This window comes from Carcharodon carcharias, chromosome 8 (assembly GCF_017639515.1).
Source record: "Carcharodon carcharias isolate sCarCar2 chromosome 8, sCarCar2.pri, whole genome shotgun sequence".
Lineage (NCBI taxonomy): Eukaryota > Metazoa > Chordata > Chondrichthyes > Lamniformes > Lamnidae > Carcharodon > Carcharodon carcharias.
The window spans coordinates 54,774,880-54,797,321 of NC_054474.1; the positions used below are offsets into that span (position 1 = coordinate 54,774,880).

General features: G+C 41.5%; 1 protein-coding gene across 1 annotated transcript in view; it reads left to right on the plus strand.

Moving 5' to 3' along the window:
• The window catches only part of dnajc18 (DnaJ (Hsp40) homolog, subfamily C, member 18), a 29,587-nt gene extending 18,514 nt beyond the window's left edge, over positions 1 to 11,073 (plus strand). Inside the window, exons 5-8 of the mRNA XM_041194531.1 lie at positions 2,809 to 2,918; positions 4,348 to 4,457; positions 6,182 to 6,354; positions 9,720 to 11,073. Of these exons, the coding sequence (XP_041050465.1) occupies positions 2,809 to 2,918; positions 4,348 to 4,457; positions 6,182 to 6,354; positions 9,720 to 9,844 (518 nt within the window). The 3' untranslated portion in view covers positions 9,845 to 11,073. The remainder of the gene's footprint in view (positions 1 to 2,808; positions 2,919 to 4,347; positions 4,458 to 6,181; positions 6,355 to 9,719) is intronic.
• Positions 11,074 to 22,442: the final 11,369 nt, after the last annotated feature.

The window sequence follows — 22,442 nt, forward strand, 5'->3', positions numbered from 1 at the left end:
TCAAAATTAATTTTGTAGGCGTTAGTCTGAATGGTTGTGGAGCTGGCTTCAAGAAGGACACTAGTGTTTGTTCGGTGATCGTACCATTGAATCCGGAGTTGTGGCAGAGGCATTGTTGATAGAATTTTTTGAGTGCTGTTATGGTCCGTAACTTCTGAGCCCCCCAGCGTCCGATCGGCAGGGGTGCCCCAAAGATGCGCTCAAGCATCCCTATCGGAAGTTCCCAGTTAAGAGTTTTCATGGCAATTGCCCCGAAGCGCAAACTTCCTTGGGCAATTGCCCTACACTAGGAGCCATCTAAAAATATGACTTAAATCGCAAACTTTGGATGGTTCAGACTGTGTAACACAAATAGTTACAGAAAAAGTTAGAAGAATCAAAACTTCTTCTGACTTCCGGGTAACTATTGTAAAGACCCAGACCGACAACACCCCCCCCCAACCCGGCAACCTCCATCCCACACCCATGACACCCAATGGGACTTATCCAAGCCCCTGACTAACCACCCCACCCCCATGGGTATTCCCCACACCCCAACCTCCCATTGGAAGCCGACTTTGTCCCCCCACCCACCCCCACGTTCCGATCCACTCCCCCCCGGCACATAGTCTGACCCACCCCCTCTGCTCCCAACCCAACCTTTCCGACTCACCCCCTGCCCCCCCTCCCCCCACACCCGAGGTCTGACCCACCACACCCCACACCGAGGTCTGACCTACCCACCCATCACACTCCTGCCAGGTCCAGGTGCCTCCTCCAAAAACCTCCAATCACCCCTTCCCCGACCTCCGATTTCCCCACAACTCCCATCTCCTTAGTTTAGACGCTTGCCTTCTCCCTGGCCTGCCAAGAAACTTTAAATTTCATGGGACCTTTAACTTACTTGGTTTATGGCAACTAGTGCTGGACTTCGATGTTGGACCTTGGGGATGAGCTGCACTGCTGGATCCCGCCCAGCCTGAGTCAGCAGGTCAGGCAAGACAGGCTGGGGAAAAAAATTCACATAAATAATTGGGCCCTGAGTGGCAATCTGACACTGATTGCCACTCCACGGAAGTTAGGGCCCTATGTGTTGTTGATACACAATCCAGGTCCCACTGCTGTACAGGAATGTAGTGATGGCAACTTCTCTGTACACCAGAACTTCTGCTGACTTGCGGAGGTCTTTGTTGTCAAACACTCACTTTCACAGTTTGTAGAAGGATGAGCTGGTGCAGCTGATCCAGTCTTGGTTCTCCTTGGCAATGGAGGCCTTTTGAGAGGAGCAACTGCCAAAAGTATGGGAAACGCTTAACAAAAACCAGAGTCTCTCCTTCAACATATACCAGAGTCTGTCCTTCAACATATATGGTAGATGGAGATAGAGTATTTGGCTGCCCACTGGACTAGTTACTGGACTAGTAATCCAGAGACCCAAGGTAATGCTTTGGGGACCTGGGTTAGAATCCCACCACAGCAGATGGTGAAATTTGGTTTCATGGTCATCAGATATTTTATTAAATTCATTGTTGATTATCTTAACCCATCTGCTTCACTAAATGTCCTTTAGGGAAGGAATTCTACCGTCCTTACCTGATCTGGCCCACAGCAATGTGGTTGACTCTTAAATGCCCGCTAAAATGACCTAGCAAGCCACTCAGTTATATCAAGTCGCTAAAGTCCAAAAGCAATGAAACCGGATGAGCCACCTGGCATCGACCTAGGCACCGGAAACGGCAACAGCAATCTCAGTCCTGTCAACCTTGCAAAGTCGCCCTTGCTAACACCTTGGGGCTAGTGCCAAAATGCGCACAACTGCATCACAGACTAGCCAAGCAACAGCCTGACATAGTCATACACTTAGAATCATACCTTACAGACAATGTCCCAGACACTACCATCACCATCCCTGGGTATGTCCTGTCCCACCGGCAGGTCACACCCAGCAGAGGTGGTGGCACAGTGGTATACAGTCAGGAGGGAGCTGCCCTGGGAGCCCTCAACATCAACTCCAGACCCCATGAAGTCTCATGGCATCAGGTCAAACATAGGCAAGGAAACCTGCTAATTACCACGTAATGTCCCTCCTCAGCTGGTGAATCAGTACTACTCCAATTTGAATACCACCAGGAGGAAGCACTGAAAGTGGCTAAGATGCAGAATGTATTCTGGGTGGGAGACTTCAATGAGAGTGGCTCAGTAGCACCACTACAGACCAGGCTGGCTGAGCCCAAATGGACATTGCTGCTAAACTGTTTCTGTGGCAGGTGGTGAGCAAACTAACGAGGGAAAAACATACTTGACCTCATCCTCACCAACCTGCCTGCCACGTATGCATCTGTCTAGAACAGTATCGGTAAGAGTGACCACTGCAGAGTCCTTGTGGAGACGAAGCCTCGTCTTTACATTGAAGATACTTTGTATCATTTTCTGTGGCACTACCACTGTGTTAAATGGGATATATTTCGAATAGATCTAGCAACTGAAGATTGTGCAACCGTGAGATGCTGTGGGCATCATTAGCAGCAGAATTCTATATAGTCACAACTAGGTGCAAAGTACTCATTTAAAACCTCATCTACACCTTCCGGCTGCTCTCTCAGACTGCCGCTTTGGTTCCTAATGGGCCCTACTCTACAGAGTTAACGATTCACGTCTGTATGACTCTTCAGAGCTCTGAAGAAGTCGTACGGATATGAAACTTTAACACTGTTGCTCTCTCCACAGATGCTGCCAAACCTGCTGAGTTTTTCCAGCATTTCTATTAACTGTTGGACTGTGTGATCTTTTCACATTTTAAAATTGCTGATGGCGGTATTTTTTGACCAGGTAATATTCACGCCTATGCAAATGGAAGGACAACGTACACGCATATTTACCGTCGGCGCCGCCGTATGAATGATAGGATGGAAGAGGAAGAACATGGCGATAGAACTAAGGTAAATGTTAATGCTTCTATGAGTTAGGATATGAGATAATTAGGCATAAACAATAGAAGTGGCTTCTGTCTTTAATCCCTCAGAAAAGTAGGGACTGTTTTCATTTAGAAATAACTTAAAATTCCTGTATTCTTAAAAAGGAATAAGTAAAGTCTATAAATTTTAATCTCGAGATAAATACCTGTTGTACATAATCATAATCAACAAGAGGAAATCCAACCATCTGCCCTTGACATTGAATAGCATTGCCATTATTGAATCCCCTATTAGCAACGCCCTGGAGGTTACCATTGACCAGAAACTGAACTGGACCAGCCATAAAAATATTGTTGCTACAAGAGCAGGACAGAGAATGGGAATCCTGTGGCAAGTAACTCACCTGACTCCTCAAAGCTGAGCTGCCATCTACAAGGCACAAGTCAGGAGTGTAGTGGAATACTCTCCACTTGCCTCAATGAATGCAGCTCTAACAACGCTCAAGAAACTCGACACCATCCAGGACAAAGCAGCCCACTTAATTTGCCCACCATCTATCTTAAACATTCAATCCCCTACCACTGGCACATTGGCAGCAGTGGGTACCATCTAAGAAATGCACTGCGGTTATTCATCAAGATTCCTTCCATAGCACCTTCCAAATCTGGGGCCTCTACCACCTGGTAGGACATGGGTAGCAGATGAATGGGAACATCACCCACCTGAAAGTTCCCCTCCAAGTCACCCTCCTTCCAGACTAGGAGCTTTATTGTGGTTACTTCACTGTCACTAAAGCCCTGGCACTCCCTTCCTAACAGCATTGTGTACCTAGAACGCATGGACTGCAGCAGTTCAAAAAGGTGGCTCGCCACCATCTTCTCAAGGGCAGTTAGGATTGGGAAATAAATGTTGGTCTAGTCAGCAACACCCACATCCTGTGAAAGGGAAAAAAAAGTTTGCTGGTCAAGTCTCTCCAGTTGGATAGATTTGAACAAAAAATCTATGGTAAAATATATTAATTACATTAGTATGGTTTAACCTCTCCTCTGCTTGAATCTGACTACCATCCAGTTAAGGGCAGTGTTGATGAAAAATCTGGTGTCACAAATCTTCTGGCCTTTTATATGCAGAAGAATCGGGGTGTGAGAACTTTCATAACGCATAATAAAGAGAATGATTACAGAAAGGTCTCCACTCTAAATAACCAGTCTGTGATTTATGTATTTTTAAGAGCTTAGCTGTATTAGTAAAATAATCTTTGCTAATAAAGCATGATTTTTGGAGAGCGAAGAAATGAGATGCAGTATACATAATGAGTAAGCAAAGGAGTTAGTAGCTGTGGAACAATGTTATGCTGTTGGGATTAAGAAAATGCATGAAGCAAGATCACCCATTGTGATTTAAGTCAATTAGAGATTCCTTAACTGATTACTTTCTTTTGCACATTTTGCAGGGAACATATTCAGTATTTTTGCAGCTGTTGCCAGTTTTTATATTAGTACTTGTGTCACTTGTAGCCCAATTGACAGTGACTATTCCTCCTTACAGTCTTTACTACAAACCGTAAGTTTAATGTTTTTGAAATGTTATTGTGCTAAACAATTTTCTTTAAGTTTGATATATTTTCACCCAATTGGGAAAAAATCTTAAGTTTTGAAGAAATGGTCTGCATGGCCATGATTATTAAATTGAAGTTGAATATAAGAAATAAATGGAAATCTTGTAAAGAAATTGCAGAATTTTTTTTTGATAGATGCTGCCGGTAAATAGTTCAGCGTTAACAATTTTATTTGAATTGTTTATTTAGGTGGGCAGATTTGCCCAGCATCAGGCCTTGATTATTTGGACTGGTTAACAGGTTCAGTCCAATTTGTTTTTAAACTAGCTGAAAAAATGGATGATGTTATAAGCCCTTATGTCAATGGGATCTAGGTTAAGTGCAGTCTACATTATCAGTGCTGATTAGTGTTTTTTGTTTTGACAAAAAACAGTAAAACTATTCTATTTCTCTTGGAATGCATTGTATTTCATAGAAAAGCCATAAATGTAAAAAGGTGCAATATGCACCTTTACCACAGCTTTACCACACATCTAGCTATCTTTTGCATGAAATATTAAATCGGGATCCTTCTGTCTGCTCAGGTGGAGGCAAGAACATGGCACTTTTTCAGAGGATCTGGATCTACTCCCAGTGTTCCGTCAACGTTCACCTCTTAACCAACTAAAACAAATTAATTGGTTATTTATCTCATACATTGTTTGTGGGGCGTTGTGTGAAATTGGTTATGTTCATCTATAAAACAATTGTGATGAACTCTTCAAAAAGTAATTAATTTTCTTGAATTGCTTGAGAAAGTCCTGAGAACGTAAAAGGCTATGTGAATGTAATTTATTTTCTTTATTTAAGCAAGGTTAAAAAAGGAAGGCTGCAATTGGCACAAGATGCTTGAGACAAGACAGGGAAAATTTATCACTCATGGTTTCTTTTTATTTGCTATCCAGTGCCCACGCTCAAAGTAGATGTGTATGAACATTAGGAATAGGATTAACCTTACCTATGGTGAACCCCTCCCTCAATCGCTCTTAGTTGCTACTAGTAATGATTTCTCTGATACACAAAGATTAGTTGTTTAAGGGAGGACAGCAAGTGCTTGCAAAATGCTTTTACAACATGCCTGAAAACTATAATAGGTGGTGGAAAGGGCATTAAATTTCTCTGTGCCAATGTAATTTAGTGGCAACACTTTAAATAAAAACATAACTAGATAAGTGATACACACTTGTTAATATGTATGAGTTAATAGATCATTTTTATAGTTGTACAACCACAAGAGGGCAGAATTGCATATTAATTACAGTGCTGGACCTGAAAATAAAATATGCTGAGAAATCACTTTTAAAAGTTGGGTACGGGTAAACTTAGAATAAAAGAATCTTGCTCACCATTGTGATATTGGAAAGCTGAAACAAATGCTGGCCGTGACAAAAAACACAGTACATTGTATTACGCAATTATGTGCAACTTTGGTGGGGGGTATACCCTGTGCAGCTGTACCTTTAGCTTACAGAGCCAGCCGTTGACTTGCTAAAAAAGTACAGCATAAAATTGCAAGAACATGAGAACTAGGAAATGTGACATCATTGTACTTTATATTCATTTTTGGATTAATCATAAATTTGGGTAGTACCAAAGATACTTTACTTATGTAGCAAAATTAGCTTTTTGTGCATTGATCTATATAATCTATGTAGCGGATAACTGCATAACACCTGTTCAAATGATTTAGGTCATTGGGCCATATTTTGTCCAGAGAAACTGAACGCCTTAAAGTAGAATATTTCGTTGACAAAGGATTTGAGAAGGACTACCAAGGCATAGCACTGCAAAACCTGGAAAATAACGTTGAGAAGGACTACATTGATCACCTTCAACATAGCTGCCGGAAGGAAAAACAGCAAAGTAAGTATGCATTTAAAAGACCTAACTTACAAATGAAAAGTATATATTTTTTTGTTTGCATTATAACATTTTTTTAATCCAAAGACTGCCAGATCCGCAGAAATAATCTCTCTGGCCGGCTGGCTGTTTGAACATGCAGAAACATATTGCGAGTGTAGGCATTTGAAATTAAAATTCTGCATTTTAAACTGTATTAGGTTTTTCAAACTGAGTGTTTTCAGATAAGAACAGTGTGTGTATACTAAACCCAACCATGTGAGGGAGCTCCTTTACCATTGGTAAAAATACAGGACCACAAAAATCTATGGGTTGAAGAAAGTAGCTATACTAACATAAACTGCTGAAGCACCATAAGCTTCATGGCAGATCTACTGATTACTTCCTTCACACGATGTTGTTTAGTAATTTCTCCACATGAGTTAACCTCACTCTTCCATTAGCATCTGCATATAAGCACAATATATTTTTTTCATCAATAGACAAAAGCAAGGATTTAGTGGTTCTTATCAGGAAAGCTAATTGTGCCTGTAATGTGTTAGTGCATTTGATTCTTAAGTGGATTAGTGTAATGTTACTAGTAATCTAGAGGCCCAGGCTAATGCTCTGGGGACTGGGGTTCAAATCCCACCATGGCAGCTGGTGGAATTTAAATGCAATTAATTACTAAACCTAGAATTAAAAAGTTGGTTTCAGTAATGATGACCATGAAACTATCATTGATTATTGGAAAAGCGCATCTGGTTCACGAATGCCCTTTAGACAAGGAAACTTCTATCCTTATCTGGTCTGGCCTGCAATGGACTCCAGATCCTCACAATGTGGTCGACTCTGAGCAAGCCACTCAGTTGTACCAAACTATGCCAGAAAAATCAAACAAATAAAACCAGACAAACGACCCACATACACCTCTGAAAGGACAATTGCACCTGCCCAGTCGACCCTGCAAAGTCCATCTTAGTAACATGTTAGGGGCTTGTGTCAAAATTGGGAGTGCTGTCCCACAGACTATTCAAGCAACAGCCTGATTTAGTTATACTCACCGAATCATACTTTGCAGACAATGTCCTAGAGATCTCTGTCAGCATCCCTCAGTAATGTGTTGTCCCACCGGCAGGACAGACCCAGCAGAAGCAGCGGCACAATGGTATTTAGTTTGGAGGGAGTTTTGCCCTGGGAGTCCTTAACGTTGACTCTGGACCCTATGAAGTCTCATGGCAGCTGGTCAAACATGATCAAAGAAACCTCGTGCTGATTTACCACCTATTGCCCTTCCTCAGTAGTCACAACTGTTACATGTTGATTACCACTTGAAAGAAGGACTGAAGGTAGGAAGGGTGCAAAACGCACTCTGGACGGGGAACTTTAATGTCCATCACCAAGAGCCGCTCAGTAGCATCACTGACCTAGCTGACCAAGCCCTGAAGGACATATCCGCTGAACTGGGCCTGTGGCAGGTGGTGAGGGAAGGAACCTACTTGAACTTGACCTCACCAATCTACCTGTTGGAGATACTTCTGTTTGTGAAAGTATTGGTAGGAGAGGCAACTGCACAGCCCTATGGAGATAAAGTCCCGCCTTCACACTGAGAATACCGTCCAGCATGTTGCGTGACACTACCATCGTGGTAAATGGGATAGATTCAGAACAGATTTAACAGCTCAAAATTGGACATCCATGAGGTGCTGTGGGTCATCAGCAGCAGAACTGTATTCAACCACAATCTGTAATCTCATGGCCTGGCATATCCCTCATTACCATTACCGTCAAGTCAGGGGATCAATCCAGAAGACCTGACCCTTTTATTCAGGAGCCTATCCAGACTCCTGGGCGCCAGGGCTCAAAAACAACCTAATTGAAACTAAAGCCAGTTTACCTTTCTTAACACAAAAAATATATAGATATATTCAACTTATGAACAATGTGTACACTTTTTTTATCACTAGCACCTTAAACATTCCTCCCCCCCCCCACCCCCCGCCGCCTTTACCACTGACACACAGTGGAAGCATTATGTACCACATACAAGCAACTCGTTATCAGCGCCTTCCAAACCAGTGACCTCTACCACCTAGATAAAACATTAGCACCTGTAAGTTCCCTTCCAAGACACACGTCATCCTGACTTGGGACTATATCACTGTTCCTTTGCTGCCAATGTATCAAAATCCTGGAACTCCCTCCTTAACAGTATTGTGGGTGTACCTGCATCAAATGGACTGCGGTGCTCAAGAAGGAGGCTCAACACCACTACTTCAAGGACAGCTAGGGATGGGTACGATTCCAGCAATGCTTGCAACCCATGAAAGAATTAAAACAAACAAGTGGGGATGTTTGCTAATTGCACTATGTTCAGTACCATTTGTAACTCCTTGGATGCTGAAGTGGTCTGTGCCCACATGCAACAAGAACTGGGCAACATTCAATCAGGTTTGGGCTAATAATAGGCATTTATGCCACAAAAGTGCCAGGAAATGACCATCTCCAACAAAAGAGAATGTAACCATCCTCCCTTGACATTCAAAAGCATTCCTATCACTGAATTCCCCCACCATATGTTGTTTCTACAAGAGGAGATCAGATGTTGAGAGTTCGGCAGAGAGTAACTCATCTCCTGACTCCAGAAAGCTTGTCCACCATCCATAAGGCGCAAGTCAGGAATATGAGGGAATAGTCCCCACTTGCTGGATGAGTGCAGCTTCAACACTCAAGAAGCTTGACACCACTCAGGAAAAATCAACCCTCTTGAACAGCACCCCACTCACCACTTTAAATATTCACTCCCCCCACCACCAGCACACAGACGCATTAGAACACCACCACCTGCAAGTTGTCCTCCAAGTCTCACACCATCCTGGATTGTCACTGAAGCTGGGTTGAAATCCTGGAACTCACTTGCTAATTGCAAAACCAGATGGGCTGCAGTGGTTTAAGAAGGTGGCTCACCACCACCACCTCGAGCATTCGGGATGGGCAACACCATACTAGCCTTGCCAGCAATGCTCACACCCCATGAATGATTAAAAAAAACACTCATCCTGCTGTGATACTAGGGTAGAAGACCTGAAACATTAATTTGTATGATCTCTCTCTCCCTCTTTTCCATAACTATTTGAGGTGGCTCCTATAAAAGGAAGTGCATAATCAATTACTGTGTTGTACTTCGGGGCTAAGTTCTCAATTATTGACCCATGCTGATACATTTCAATGTTTGTGTTAGCATACCGTTATGATGCTACCCTGGCAGTATCCTCTGGTTTATTTTAATCCTGCAGGGGTAACTTTGATTATAGTTGGATTGTTCTCTACTTGTATTTTTTTTGTGACACAGATATTACTCAATGATTTAAGTTTCATCTTTTTTGCAGAAACTGACTTGCAGAATTTGGCCACTTTATACAGGGATGAGCGCCTGAAGGAGAAAGCTGAATCTCTTAAGACAGAGAACTGTGAAAAATTGTCCAGAATTGTTGAACTTCAAAGAGGAGGATGACAACAAATTTAGTTCACAGAACCTGGATTAAAATCAGTGAAGAAGGTCTAAAACTGTTTAATATCAGAAACAAGCATATTTGAAACCTGAATGCATTTTTGAAAAATATTTCTATTCATTCAGAGTGATTCTAAAGGAGAAGCTATGACTGTTGTATGGGATTATTGGCTAATTTAATTTGTTTCGTAGCGTGCATTACATTATTAATTTTGGGTTAGTACATCATTTTTGGCTTGCACTCAAGGTGCATTCATTTCCTTACAATAAGGGTAGATGGTTTTAATCCATTCCTGTAATTCTGTTTGTCATCCAGCTCCAGTTTTACTGTTTAAGTTCAACATTTTTACCATGAAAAGTGTGGCTTTATAGCATGTATTACTCGCCAGCTATGGGGAGATTTAGTAGGTGTTGGCTCAAAGGTATTTTCATTTTTACAGACATTTTAATTGTGATTAAAGTGCAGTGTGTCATTAATAATGTACTCTATTCTGCCTTTCTGTCAAGCATTTGGTTTATCATCATAAACTTGTTGAAATTGCCATATCTGAAACTCTAAAGTGTTCCATAAATGTTTTTTTTTTGTAAATTTATTGCCATAAAGTATGTGTGCACTATGAAACTCCTGAAATAGTGCTTAAGTGCCAATTGAAGGACCAATAGTTTTTGGACAGAGCTTTTGCTTTATTACATTCCAAAAAGTTCTAAGTCAAAGTCAGTACTTTTATTTATTGGATTTGTGTTGCTGAATGAAATGCTTAAAAACAGAATGCCTAAATAAAAATAATTGTGATATTCTAAATAAATACAGAACTTTACTCATTTTAAAGTTAATAAGAACAATAATTAGAGTATAATTTTAATATCCAGGAGCCATATTCACAAATGGGCATGCAGTATACAAATTAACAGTATGCTATTTGCATCTGTATCTTTTATAAATATGGCACCAGGTCTGTAACTAGTACAGGAATTGGATATGTTGGCATTATTTAATGTACATATTCAGAGTTGTATTTATTGAAACGAATCATACAAATGATTGTGAAATTGCATGCTGTAAAATATAAATTTAAGTGGAATAAACCCCGTGCACATTTTTTAGTTGAATTATTGTCATATTTTGAGAAGACTGTAAACAAATATGATCAATTTATAAGCACTGTATGATATCTAACTTCATAATTTTAAAACTTTGTAGATGCGGAAATAAAATTATTTTTCAATGGTGATAATTTTGTCAGTAAAAACCTTTTTGACTTTTGATAAGTTTCTTTTAAAAAAAGTTTTTACCAAAAATGTGCAGTAAACAAAGCAGTAGCAAAGTAGGAGGGCAGTATAAATAACATCAATTTTCTACTGATACCTAATAGTTGGGTTTAGAAGTATGAAATCTGATTACAGTCCCCACCAATTGCAACATCAACATTGGTCATAAATAGCCTCCTATATTGGGCAACTGACACTGACCATTTGTTGTCATCGTCAGCATCAATTAGAAAGGTGATGTAAAATTCACAACTTGACGGCAACAATTGGCAAATGGAAACTTCAGGCAACGTCAATCTAGCAGAGATCTTCATATTGTGAATGCCTCCCATTGTTGGTAGAAGAGCTAACAGCTGATCAAATCTGCACTTAATTATGGGAGGCAGCTGGAAAGTGGTGAATTCAGCTAGCTAAGAAGTTATTTTAATGCAGCATATCATTTCACCATCCACAAATTCACTATACCTTTGAACTTTGAAAATGGTTGACCTCGTGAAATAGGTAATCCTAGTGCTGAAACATTTCTCAAACTTCAGTTGGGAAGAGTAAGTCCTTAATATTTGAGCAAAGCAGTGGCAAATGGATTTCAGTGCAGGCAAATATGAGGTTATCCACTTTGCATTTGAGAAGCATGGAACAGAGTACATTTTAAATGGTGAAAATCTAGAAACAATGGAGACCCAAAGAGACATTATGGACTATATAAATAGATCTTTAAACGTCTTGGACTGGTGTAGAAAATAATTGAAGGCTAAAAGAATTCTGTCCTTGAGGACAAAGAGTCAAGGGGGTAGAAGTGATGCTGTCGGTATACAAATGCCTTGTTAGACCATAACTGGAGTAATGTGAGCAGTTCTGGGCACCACAACTTAGGGAAAGATATTGTGGCCTTAGAGGGAGTGTGACATAGAATTACCAGAATAATACCTGGATCCCAAGGGTTAAATTATGAGGAGGTGTTACATAAGAGGGGGTTCTAGGCCCTGGAATTTAAAAGATTAAGGGGTGATTTGATCAGTTTTCAAGAAAATAAGGCGACTGGGTGGATATAGAAACTATTTCTACTGGTTGTGGAGTCTAGGACTGGGGTCACAGCCTAAAAAGTAGAGCCAGATCTTTCAGGAGTGAAATAGGGAACGCTTCTACACAGGGTGGTTGAAATTTGAGACTGTTCCACAAACAGCAATTTATTCTAGATCAGTTAATTTAAGATCTGAGATTTATAGATATAACCCAAATAGCGTACTGTTATAGGCAAAAGGTCAGTACGTTGAGTTAGGCTGCAGATCAGCAATGATCTCATTGAATGACAAAACAGGCTCAAGGGTCCATATGGCCCATTCCCTTTCCTATGTTTGTATATTCTCATCTGCCCCCCACCCCAACAAATAAACACCACTGAAATGTCTGTCTTAAACTTTCCTTTTCCTTGTGTTTAACTTCACAGTTAAACTCTTGTGCATCCTCAATTTTAATCACTTCACCATTGGTGGCTATATCTTCAGCAGCCTAGGCCTTAAGCTCTAGAATTTCGTGTGTCCAAACCTGGGCACTATAAGAACAATGTCAAGACCTTGGAGAGGTGCAGAGGCAATTTATTGGAATGCTAATAGGATGCGGGAGAAAGAAGGTTAATTGGAATAATACCTATGGTTGAGTGACTAAAGAAGCTGAGATTGTTCTACCTAGAGCAGAGAAAATTAAGGGGAGATTTAATTGTTCACATTTTTAAATGGTTTTGATAGACTAAATAAAGGGAAACCTTTTCACTCGTAGTAGTTCAGGAACCAGAAGAGAGACATTTAAAATAATTGGAAAAAGAGCAAAAGGGAAGATGAGAATTTTTTAAAAATATTGATTTAGGATAATTTGGACTGGTGTAGAAAATAATTGAAGGCTGGGATGAGAGGATAGTGGATGGCGATTCAGTAGTGACTTTCAAAAGAGAATTAGATATATACCGGACGAGGAAAAAGGTGTAGGGTTATGAAGAAAGAGCAGGAGAGGGGGACTAATTGGATAGCTGTTGCTTGGTAATACGGAACTTGAATATTGCTGAAAAGAGAAAAGTATTGCCAAAGCTTTTTGTCATGCACTTATCAAGGCAAATGCAAGAATGCCAAATTTCAAATGATTGCAATAATTAATACTACAAGAGATAAAGGTGCTGATTGACCAAGACATTGCCATGGAAAAGCAATGGAAAACTAAAAGCTCCCCGTGCTTCTGAGTTCTTCAAAAAAGATGCAAGGCTTGAACATATTCCTTTTGCTTGCAGAGGACAGGCTCCTGCATATGAATGTATGTCACGTCTGGCAACACATCAGCCAATCACAGATGACTTGCCAACCAATTAATACCCCTTTTCTCCTGTAGTATAAATTGTTATGATTGTCTGAAATTTGGCATTCTTACATTTGTCTTGAATACAAGGTAAAAAGCTTTGGCAACATGTCGCTTTTTTCAGCAATTTGATAGCGCTTTCAAAGTGTGAATGAAAAAATAAATTAAGTTTAAATTGGAGTCGTGGTTCAGTAACTACAGTTCCCTCGAAACTTCTGCGCATGCACCAACCAGGTAATGGTTGCACATGTGCAGTCCATGTTTTTTCACCTTTTTGGGTCTTTCCGCATGCGCCGGCCAGATAATGGCCGCACATGCACAGTTTGCTGATTTCGATGTCTTCAGGCTGGGAACTGGTCCTGTTCACATGTACAGTTCATTTCTTTACATCTTTAGGCTGGAAACTGGCCCAATTTGTCTGCTTAGAAGAAAAGTGAAAGACCGCAAAACTGCAGGTCGGATGACCTGAAGAAGAGTGCCATTGCAGAGAAGTTGTCCCCCTGGCCTTGCTCTTGGCCTCTGCCCCCTCTTCCAGAACCTACCCTGGCATCCCCTAGGCTCCCCAAGCCCCACCCTCATTGCAGTGTGACGGCATCGACTCCTGTGGCAGACAAACCAGTGCAGGAAGGCACGCTGCAGGATGCACATGGCAACAGCAGCTACTGGGGTCATGGCCTCTGTATCACAAAAATCAGGCTGTACCAGTCAGGTTAGAGTTGGGCCAGTGATTGTGGTGGTTCTGTATGCCCAGGCAGGGTATCGCCACCTTAACAACTGTCCCACTTTATCTGTAAAAGCTGGGAGCTGCACTTCATCTGTAAAAGAGCTGCATGCGGCTCATGAGCCAAGGTTTGGCCACCCTTGTGCTGTTCAGTAAAATCATTGCTGATCTGTAGCCTATCTCCACATATTTGCATTTGCCCTATAATCCCTTGTTACCCTTAGTTAACAAAAATCAGCAAATCTCAGATGGACCTACTATCAATTGATGTTTGTGGAAAAGTGTTCCAAACTTCACTTTTAGACTATGTTCCCTTGTCCTAACCTCCATCAGTTTTTTTAACTCAATCACAGTATGTGGGCTTCAAAAGCATTTATTGTCCATCCCTAGTTGCCATTGTTCAGGGGGAGCATTTAAGAGCCAACCAGTGTTGTGGGTCTGAAGTCACATGTAGGCCAGGTAAGGATCCTAAAGGACATTAGTGAACCAGATGGTTTCATGTCATATTAGACTTTTAATTCCAGATTTTTATTGAATTCAAATTCCACCATCTGCTATGGTGGGATTCAAACCCAGATCCCTGGAGCATTATGCTGGATTACTAGTCCAGCGACAATATCATTACACTATCATCTCCCCTTGTGCTAATATCCCCCCCTAATATCTTGAAAACTTCGATCAAATCACTTCTAACCATCTAAATTCTAAGGAGTACAGCACTAATTATGTAGCCCTTCATCATAATTTAAGCCTTGGAATCCAGTTATATCTCTGGTAAACCTTTGCTGCACTCCCTCCAAGGTCAATATATCCTTCCTAAGCTGTGGTGTCCAGAACTGCTCTTAGTACTCCAGGCACCTTTATATAGCTTTAGCATGACTTCTACCTCCTTGTATTCCACTCCTCCAGATATAAAGGCCAACTTTCTATTAGCCTTTGTGATTATTTTCTGTACACACCCATGAAATTTTAATGATCTATTACATGGACCACAAAGTACTTCACTGTTTCTAACTTTTCACCATTTAGAAATGTCTATCCTTCTTAGGTCCAAATTTGTTTACATTGAAATTAATTTGTCCCAGTTTTGCCCATTCACTTGATCTATTGCAACCTTTTTGTGATTTTATGCTTCCCCCTTTCTTTTTGACTCATAAACTAGGATATGTGGCTCTCTCCCATATCTATAAGCTGTTAACAAATATGGTGAATAGTTGAGGCCCTGTAGATCACCACTAGTCATATGCTGCCACTTAGAGTGCCTGCCTATTATCCCTACTTTGTCTGGCAGCCAGGTCAATAGTTTACCTTCAATTCCATAAGCTTCAGTGTTAGCTGGCAATTTCTTATGATAGACTTTAACAAATTATTGTGAATGCCAAGCTTTATAAGATGCTAATGTTTTAAGCTGTCTCTTTTAATTTAAAGTAAAGCAGAATGTCCTTGAATAGGGGATGGTTAAATCTGCCCAGCAAAAGGCACATGTGATTTGATTGCCATGGGGCAGACACCCAGGTTGAAACTCATAGAAACACAGGTGCCAGGTTTCACACCATGACACAAAAGAAGGGCGGCTAGTCTTGTTGAACACAGACTCGTAGTCTTAGCTAGACAGAGAAATCTAGGCGGGCCGACTGAAAACAGTGGCTGCTGTGCCAAGCAGAGGGAGAAACCAATAATCAGAATGCCAGTGAGAACAGATTCCCTTTTCGAATAGATGGGGCCTATGGAGATTAAAAGACCCAGGAGTCACCAAAAGGTACCTTGCTGTTGGAAGTCAATTCAATTATACTTGGGAGGATCGCGTGGAGGGACCTTTAAAAAGGTCTCTGGAAAACTTTTCCTGCTGGGGCAGGTAGAAGAGAGCCCTTTGAATTGGCGGGACGAATCTGGGACTTCATCAGAAAGCTACGGTATCTGCTGAGAGTATGGTGTGTACAAATGTGACGAGGGATTTTCGGTTGTGTTAATTAGTTAATGAGGAAAGTATGTATATTTTCTGTAGTTTAGTGCATTGATTGTCTGCCAAGTAATGTGTAGTTGATGTTCATATTAGTTTGTTCCAGTAAAAGTCTTAAAATGTGAAATGATGTTCAATTTATTGTACCGGTTACTGGGAAATTCATTTCTCTTTTTAAAAGTTATCAGTCTCTACAGGGATCACAACATAATGTCTGCTGGAAATCTATATAAATACCATGTATAGACATTCCCCAACCTACTACTTTAGCCAACTCTTCAAAAAATTCAATTAGGTTCGTCAGGCATGACCCACTCTTTACAAATTTCAGATCAACTGAATATTTTCAAGGTGTTCAATAAGTCTATCCTAATTATAGATTCTAGAAATTCCTGACAACAGATGCTGGGCTAACTGATCTATAATTTCCTGATTTCCCACCTCCCACCTTTATTAAATTACAGCATGATATGTGCAACTTGCTTTTAAGGGCAGCATTTATTGTGCATCCTTAATTGCCTTTGAGAGATGGTGAGCTGCCTTCTTGAATACAGCTGAATGGCTTGCTAGACCATTTCAGAGGGCAACTAAGAGTTAACCATATTGCTGTGGGTCTGGCATCATATGTAGACCAGACTTGGTGAGGACAGCAGATTTCCTTCGCAAAAGGACATCACTTCAGCAGATTATCTTTTTTAAAGACAATTCAGTAGTTTCAAGGTCACCAGCACTGATACTAGCTTTTTATTTCAGATTTTATTTATTTGAATTTAAGTTCCCAACTGCTGTGAAGGGATTTAACTCTTGTCTGCACATCATTAATCCAGACCGCTGGATCAGTATCAAATAAATTTACTGTTAGAAGTTTGAAATAAAAACAGAACATTTTGCAATAACTCAGCAGGACTGGCTACATCACTGGCAAGAGAAACAGTTAATGTTCAGATTGATGGATTTTGACAAAAAATCTTGATCAGAACATTGGGTTGAATTTTCCCAGCCTTGGGGTGGCATGAGTGGAGGCGGGAGCCCGAGGTGGATGGTGGATGGGGTGGGCGGAGGGTTTGGTAGTCGTGGGAGGGGGGTGGGATGGGGGGGAAGATTGCTGGGAAAATCGCAGGGAGCCATATCAGGTTAGCTCTCCAATGCATTCTTGCCAACAAGGAAGTTTCCCCGGCGCAGGCTGGAATGCGGATCATTCAGAGCAGTGGGCAGTCCCTTCCAAGGGACATATCATCTTGACTTGGACCTATATTATGGTTCCTTCACTGTCACTTGGTCAAAACCCTGGAACTCCCTTCCTAACGGCACTGTGTGTGTACCCGTAATACATGGACTGCAGCGGTTCATGAAGGCAGCTCACCACTCCCTTTTCAAAGGCAAAGGCAATTAGTGATATCCAATAAATGCTGGCCTAGCCAGCAATGCCCACACCCTGTGAAAGAATAAAAAAAAGTAAATCTGCATGTTTAAGGTCCAAACTAAGGGTCATTCAGAGCACTGTCTGGCATTTTGGTGGTTGAGAAGCATGCAGCGGCGGCCAGCTTAATGGAGGCAGCCCCCTGGGGGTAGTCCACAGGTCATTACAGCCAGAGGCTCTGGTTGGGAGGGGTGGTGGTGGGGGGGGGGGGTGGTGGTTACCAACATCAAAGGTGCGATCATGGTTCAAATGTTACTGTCAGAAGGGTTTCTCCTCTGATTTGAGGGGCCTGCCTGCTTGGCTCATCTAATCGGTTTAATTTTCTTCAGCCCTCCAAGGCACCCTCATGTTCTCCTGGTGGTAGCTGTTGAGGCTCGACAGCTGCCAGCCTTCTGCAACAACAGGAACCCACCTGCCATCATTAATTGGACAGCAGCACCTCACTCCCACCACCTCCCAACCCCCGGCCCCCCACTCTCCCCCCTGGCCTGGCTCCTGGAAAATGTGGGCTTGGGCTCCCTGAAGTGGCATGAAATACTGCTTCCTAACTTTATTTCCCTCTCCGCAGGTGCTGCCAGACCTGTTGAGCTTTTCCAGAATTTTCTGTTTTCATCTCTGTAAGTTTAGCAACGTGGACACTATGTTACTGTATGTCAGGTTCCTGAATTGAACTTTGTACAATTAAGGTTAAGGTTTCTGCAATGTTCTCACCTACTTACTTTAAACCCTGGAGTGGAAACCATCTGGTGACTTGGAACTCTTTGGTGCTATTATTTTCTTTATTACCATTGATTTGCTTATATTAATTTTGGTGTCTCTGTCCTTGATTCCATATTATTTTCCTTGGCTGACCTCTTACTCTACTGTAAATACTGACACAAAGTAATTATTCAACAAAAACAAAAATACCTGGAAAAACTGACAGCATCAGTGAAGAGGGATACAGTTGATGTTTCGAGTCCGTATGACCTTTCATCAGAACTAAGACATATAGAAATGAGATGAAATATAAAATGAGATGAAATATAAGCTGGTAGAAGGGGGTGGGACAGGAGAGCTCGATAGGGGGCCAGTGATAGTTGGAAGCCAAGAAGAGACTGCCAAAGATGTCATAGGCAAAAGGACAAAGGGGTGTTGATGGTGGTGATATTATCTAAAGGATGTGCTAATGGGAACATTAAGGGAAGCAAGCTAGTGGCAGATGGCCCTAGTGCGGGTGGGGTAGGGGGAAGGGATCGAAATGGGCTAAAATGTGGAGATGAAACAATAGATCGAAATAAATTTAAAAATAGGAGGGAAGAGGAAAAAAATAGTTGTAAAAAAAAAATTATAAATTATTGGAAAAAGGGGAGGGGGAATCAGAAAGGGGGCGGGATGGAGGAGAAAGTTGATGATCTGAAATTGTTAAACTCAGTATTAAATCTGGAAGGCTATAGAGTGCCTAGTCAGAAGATGAGGTGCTGTTCCTCCAGTTTATGTTGAGTTTCATTGGAACATTGCAGCAGGCCAAGGATGGACATGTGGGCATGAGAGCAGGATGGTGTGTTGAAATGGCAAGCGACAGGGAGGTCTAGGTCATGCTTACGGACACACCGAAGGTGTTCCACAAAGCAGTCACCCTTTTTGCGTTTGGTCTCTCCAATATAGAGGAGACCGCATTGGGAGCAGCGAATGCAGTAGACTAAATTGAGGGAAGTGCAAGTGAAGTGCTGCTTCATTGAAAGGAATGTTTGGGCCCTTGGACGGTGAGGAGGGGGGAAGTAAAGGGGCAGATGTTGCACCTTTTGCGGTTGCATGGGAAGGTGCTGTGGGAGGGGGCTGAGGTGTAGGGGGTGATGGAGGAGTGGACCAGAGTGTCCCAGAGGGAACAATTGCTGCGGAAAGCTGCTGGGGGTGGGGGTGAAGGGAAAATGTGTTTGGTAGTGGCATCATGCTGGAGTTGGCGGAAATGGCGGAGGATGATCCTTTGAACGTGAAGGCTGGTGGGGTGATAAGTGAGGACAAGCAGGACCCTATCATGGTTCTGGGAGGGAGAGGAAGGTGTGAGGGCGGATGCGCAGGAGATGGGCTGGACATGGTTGAGGGCCCTGTCAACCACCATGGGTGGAAAACCTTGCTTAAGGAAGAAGGAAGACTTGTCAAAGGAACTGTTTTGGAAAGTGGCATCATCAGAACAGATGCAACTGAGGCGAAGGAACTGAGAGAATGGGATGGAGTCCTTAAAGGAAGCGGGGTGTGAGGAGCTGTAGTCGAGGTAGCTGTGGGAGTCGGTAGGCTTGTAATGAAAATTGGTGGACAGTCTATCACCAGAAATTATTCAACATGTCTGGCATTTTCTTATTTTCATGGACAATATCACCATTATCGGTTTCCAACGGGCTTGATTGCCCCGCCATCCTTTTTTTTCTCATGTAACTGTAAAAATGCAGTTGTGTTGATTTTAATAACTTTTTCAATTTCTTTGCATGCTCTCTTTTAGCAGTTCTTACTATTTTGTTAGCTGTTATTTTTCCCTGTATCCCCCTCAGCTGCCAGCTTATATGCTATTTGTTGCATTTTGTTGGTTGTTAATTTTAGTTTTAGATTTTCTTTCCTACCTCTTTTGTCTTCCATGGGTGGCTTTTTGGCAAATAGATCTCTTGCCTTTTAGGGGTATAAACTGGTTCTGTATTATGTTAAATTATTTTCTGAACACCTCACACTGATCTTTAGCCGATTTGGCTTTAAACAGATTAGGCCAGTTTACTGCGAACAGTTTCTGTCTCCTCCTGTTAAAGTTAACTTTACCTAGATGTAAAATCTTAATAGCTGTTTCACTTTTCTCCCTTTCAAAACACAGTAATTATGAATACTATTTGATAAATGTTCATGCACCATTAAACTGTTAACTAGCCAATGGATTTTTTACACAACTAGCTTTTAATTACATAAAAGCAAAAAACTTCGGATACTGGAAATCCAAAACAAAAACAAAAATACCTGGAAAAACTCAGCAGGTCTGGCAGCATCTGCGGAGAGGAGCACAGTTAATGTTTTGAGTCTAAAAGACCCTTCGACAGAACTCAACAGAACTTTTAATTATAGCAATCACTTTCATCAACCAAGTAGATGGGAATAAGGATTGCAGGCCCAACCCTTTCTGGAAAGATGGGTTCTGAAAGCCTGTATTTCTTCTGGGAGTTCTTAATACTATGGAGGTAGGCGGAGATGGGTCATTCCTGACACCACCAGCTTCACTTGGCCAGCATTGTATAATTTTACAAACCTCAGACCTCAAAACAAAGGAGCTTTTTTCACAGAATAGCCAATACAGTTAAATTTAGCTTTTGGAACATATTGGTTCAGCTATAAAAGTTATGTTGAAAATAGAGATGTATCTAATTTTAACAATCCAAAAGTACATCCTACCTTTCCCAAAGGGTACCTGACCTCTTCCAAAGGGAACCTTGCCTCAGCCAAAGGGAACATGACCTCCCCTAAAGGTACCGCTGGACCACCTCCCAAAGGGTGCCTTAAGTCTCCGAAAGGTTCCGTTACCTCACCAAAGAACTCCAGCAGTTTTAGATGTTCTCCTACCAAGTTTAAAGTTCACTAGTTGTGTTTTGGATATTCCACCAGAAAAATCAGATCAGACGGAGGCAGCTGCAGCTTAACATGTGTGGATGCCTCCATGAACCACAGATGTGCATGTTACAACCAGACCCCATTGCTCCTCATGAAAATGGTGGGTGCCGTGTTTGGGGATGGGACTTCTGGATCCAGGCCTCTGCTGCCATTTTCATAATGATGGAGAAACTCTCTGAAAAATTCAGGCCATTGTGTGCATGCAAGATTCTTATAACCAACATTGAGTTCATGACCAGATAATCTATTTTACTGAAGTTGGCTGCTAAATAATTATTGGCCAGCACAATGGGGAGATCCTGCTCCTTTATTCGAATTCCACCTTGGTTTCATCAAAAAGACGGCACTTCAGATATTGCAGCTTTCCTTCTGTGCTGCATAGAAGTGTCAGTCTAGATTGTGTGCTCAAATCTCTGGAGTGGGCCTTGATCCCATTACTTTCTGGCTCAGAAGCAGTAAAAGTTTTACCAACTAAGCCAAGGCTAGACTATAACTCTATCAGTAGCAACATCACATCACCAAAAAGTTCTAAATGATGTAATAAATATTTTCCAGGGGCTCTAACCTAGGCTTTGAGCCACAGACCAAGATAGATCTGCTGTGGCATTACATCACTTGGAAAGATCTCCACAGTTCTGTTGTTGCAAAGCTCATAATAAGGTGGGAGTAGATTAAGAATCTGATCCATATTGCTCTCTCAGATACAAGTTGGCTAGTCTACCATACACAAAGGACAATATTGAGGGATGATAGCAACTCCAATGACAGATTTTAAGAGCAATGATACTATGGAGGTGGACGTGCCAGCTAACACTTCATTTAACTATCAGTTACAGTTTGTCTCTGTACTCGAAGTTGCACCCATAATGAAGTAACACTTTTGTTGGAACAGAAACAAAAGCTGGAAATTGAACAAAATTTGTAATAGTCATTAACAAAATGTTTTGTGGAATCTTAATTGCAGAACAGCTTAGAAGGGTGATACTGAAGTGGACAAGTTTACAATTTTATCTTATTTAATTAAGTGAAAATTTATTTCTGTGAAAGTTTTATCATCAGTAGAAAGAAAAAAAATCAGGATAAATCCATCAAAAAAACTAAATAATTATCTGTCTACGAGAAATGATTAAATAATTAGCAGCCAGGAAAGAACATAATTCTCTAATTTAGTGGGATGTGTGGGCATCAGTTAGCTCAATTGTCTAGTTGGCTAGAGTGTAATGCAGAATGGTGCTAATAGTGTGGGTTCAATTCCCCATACTGG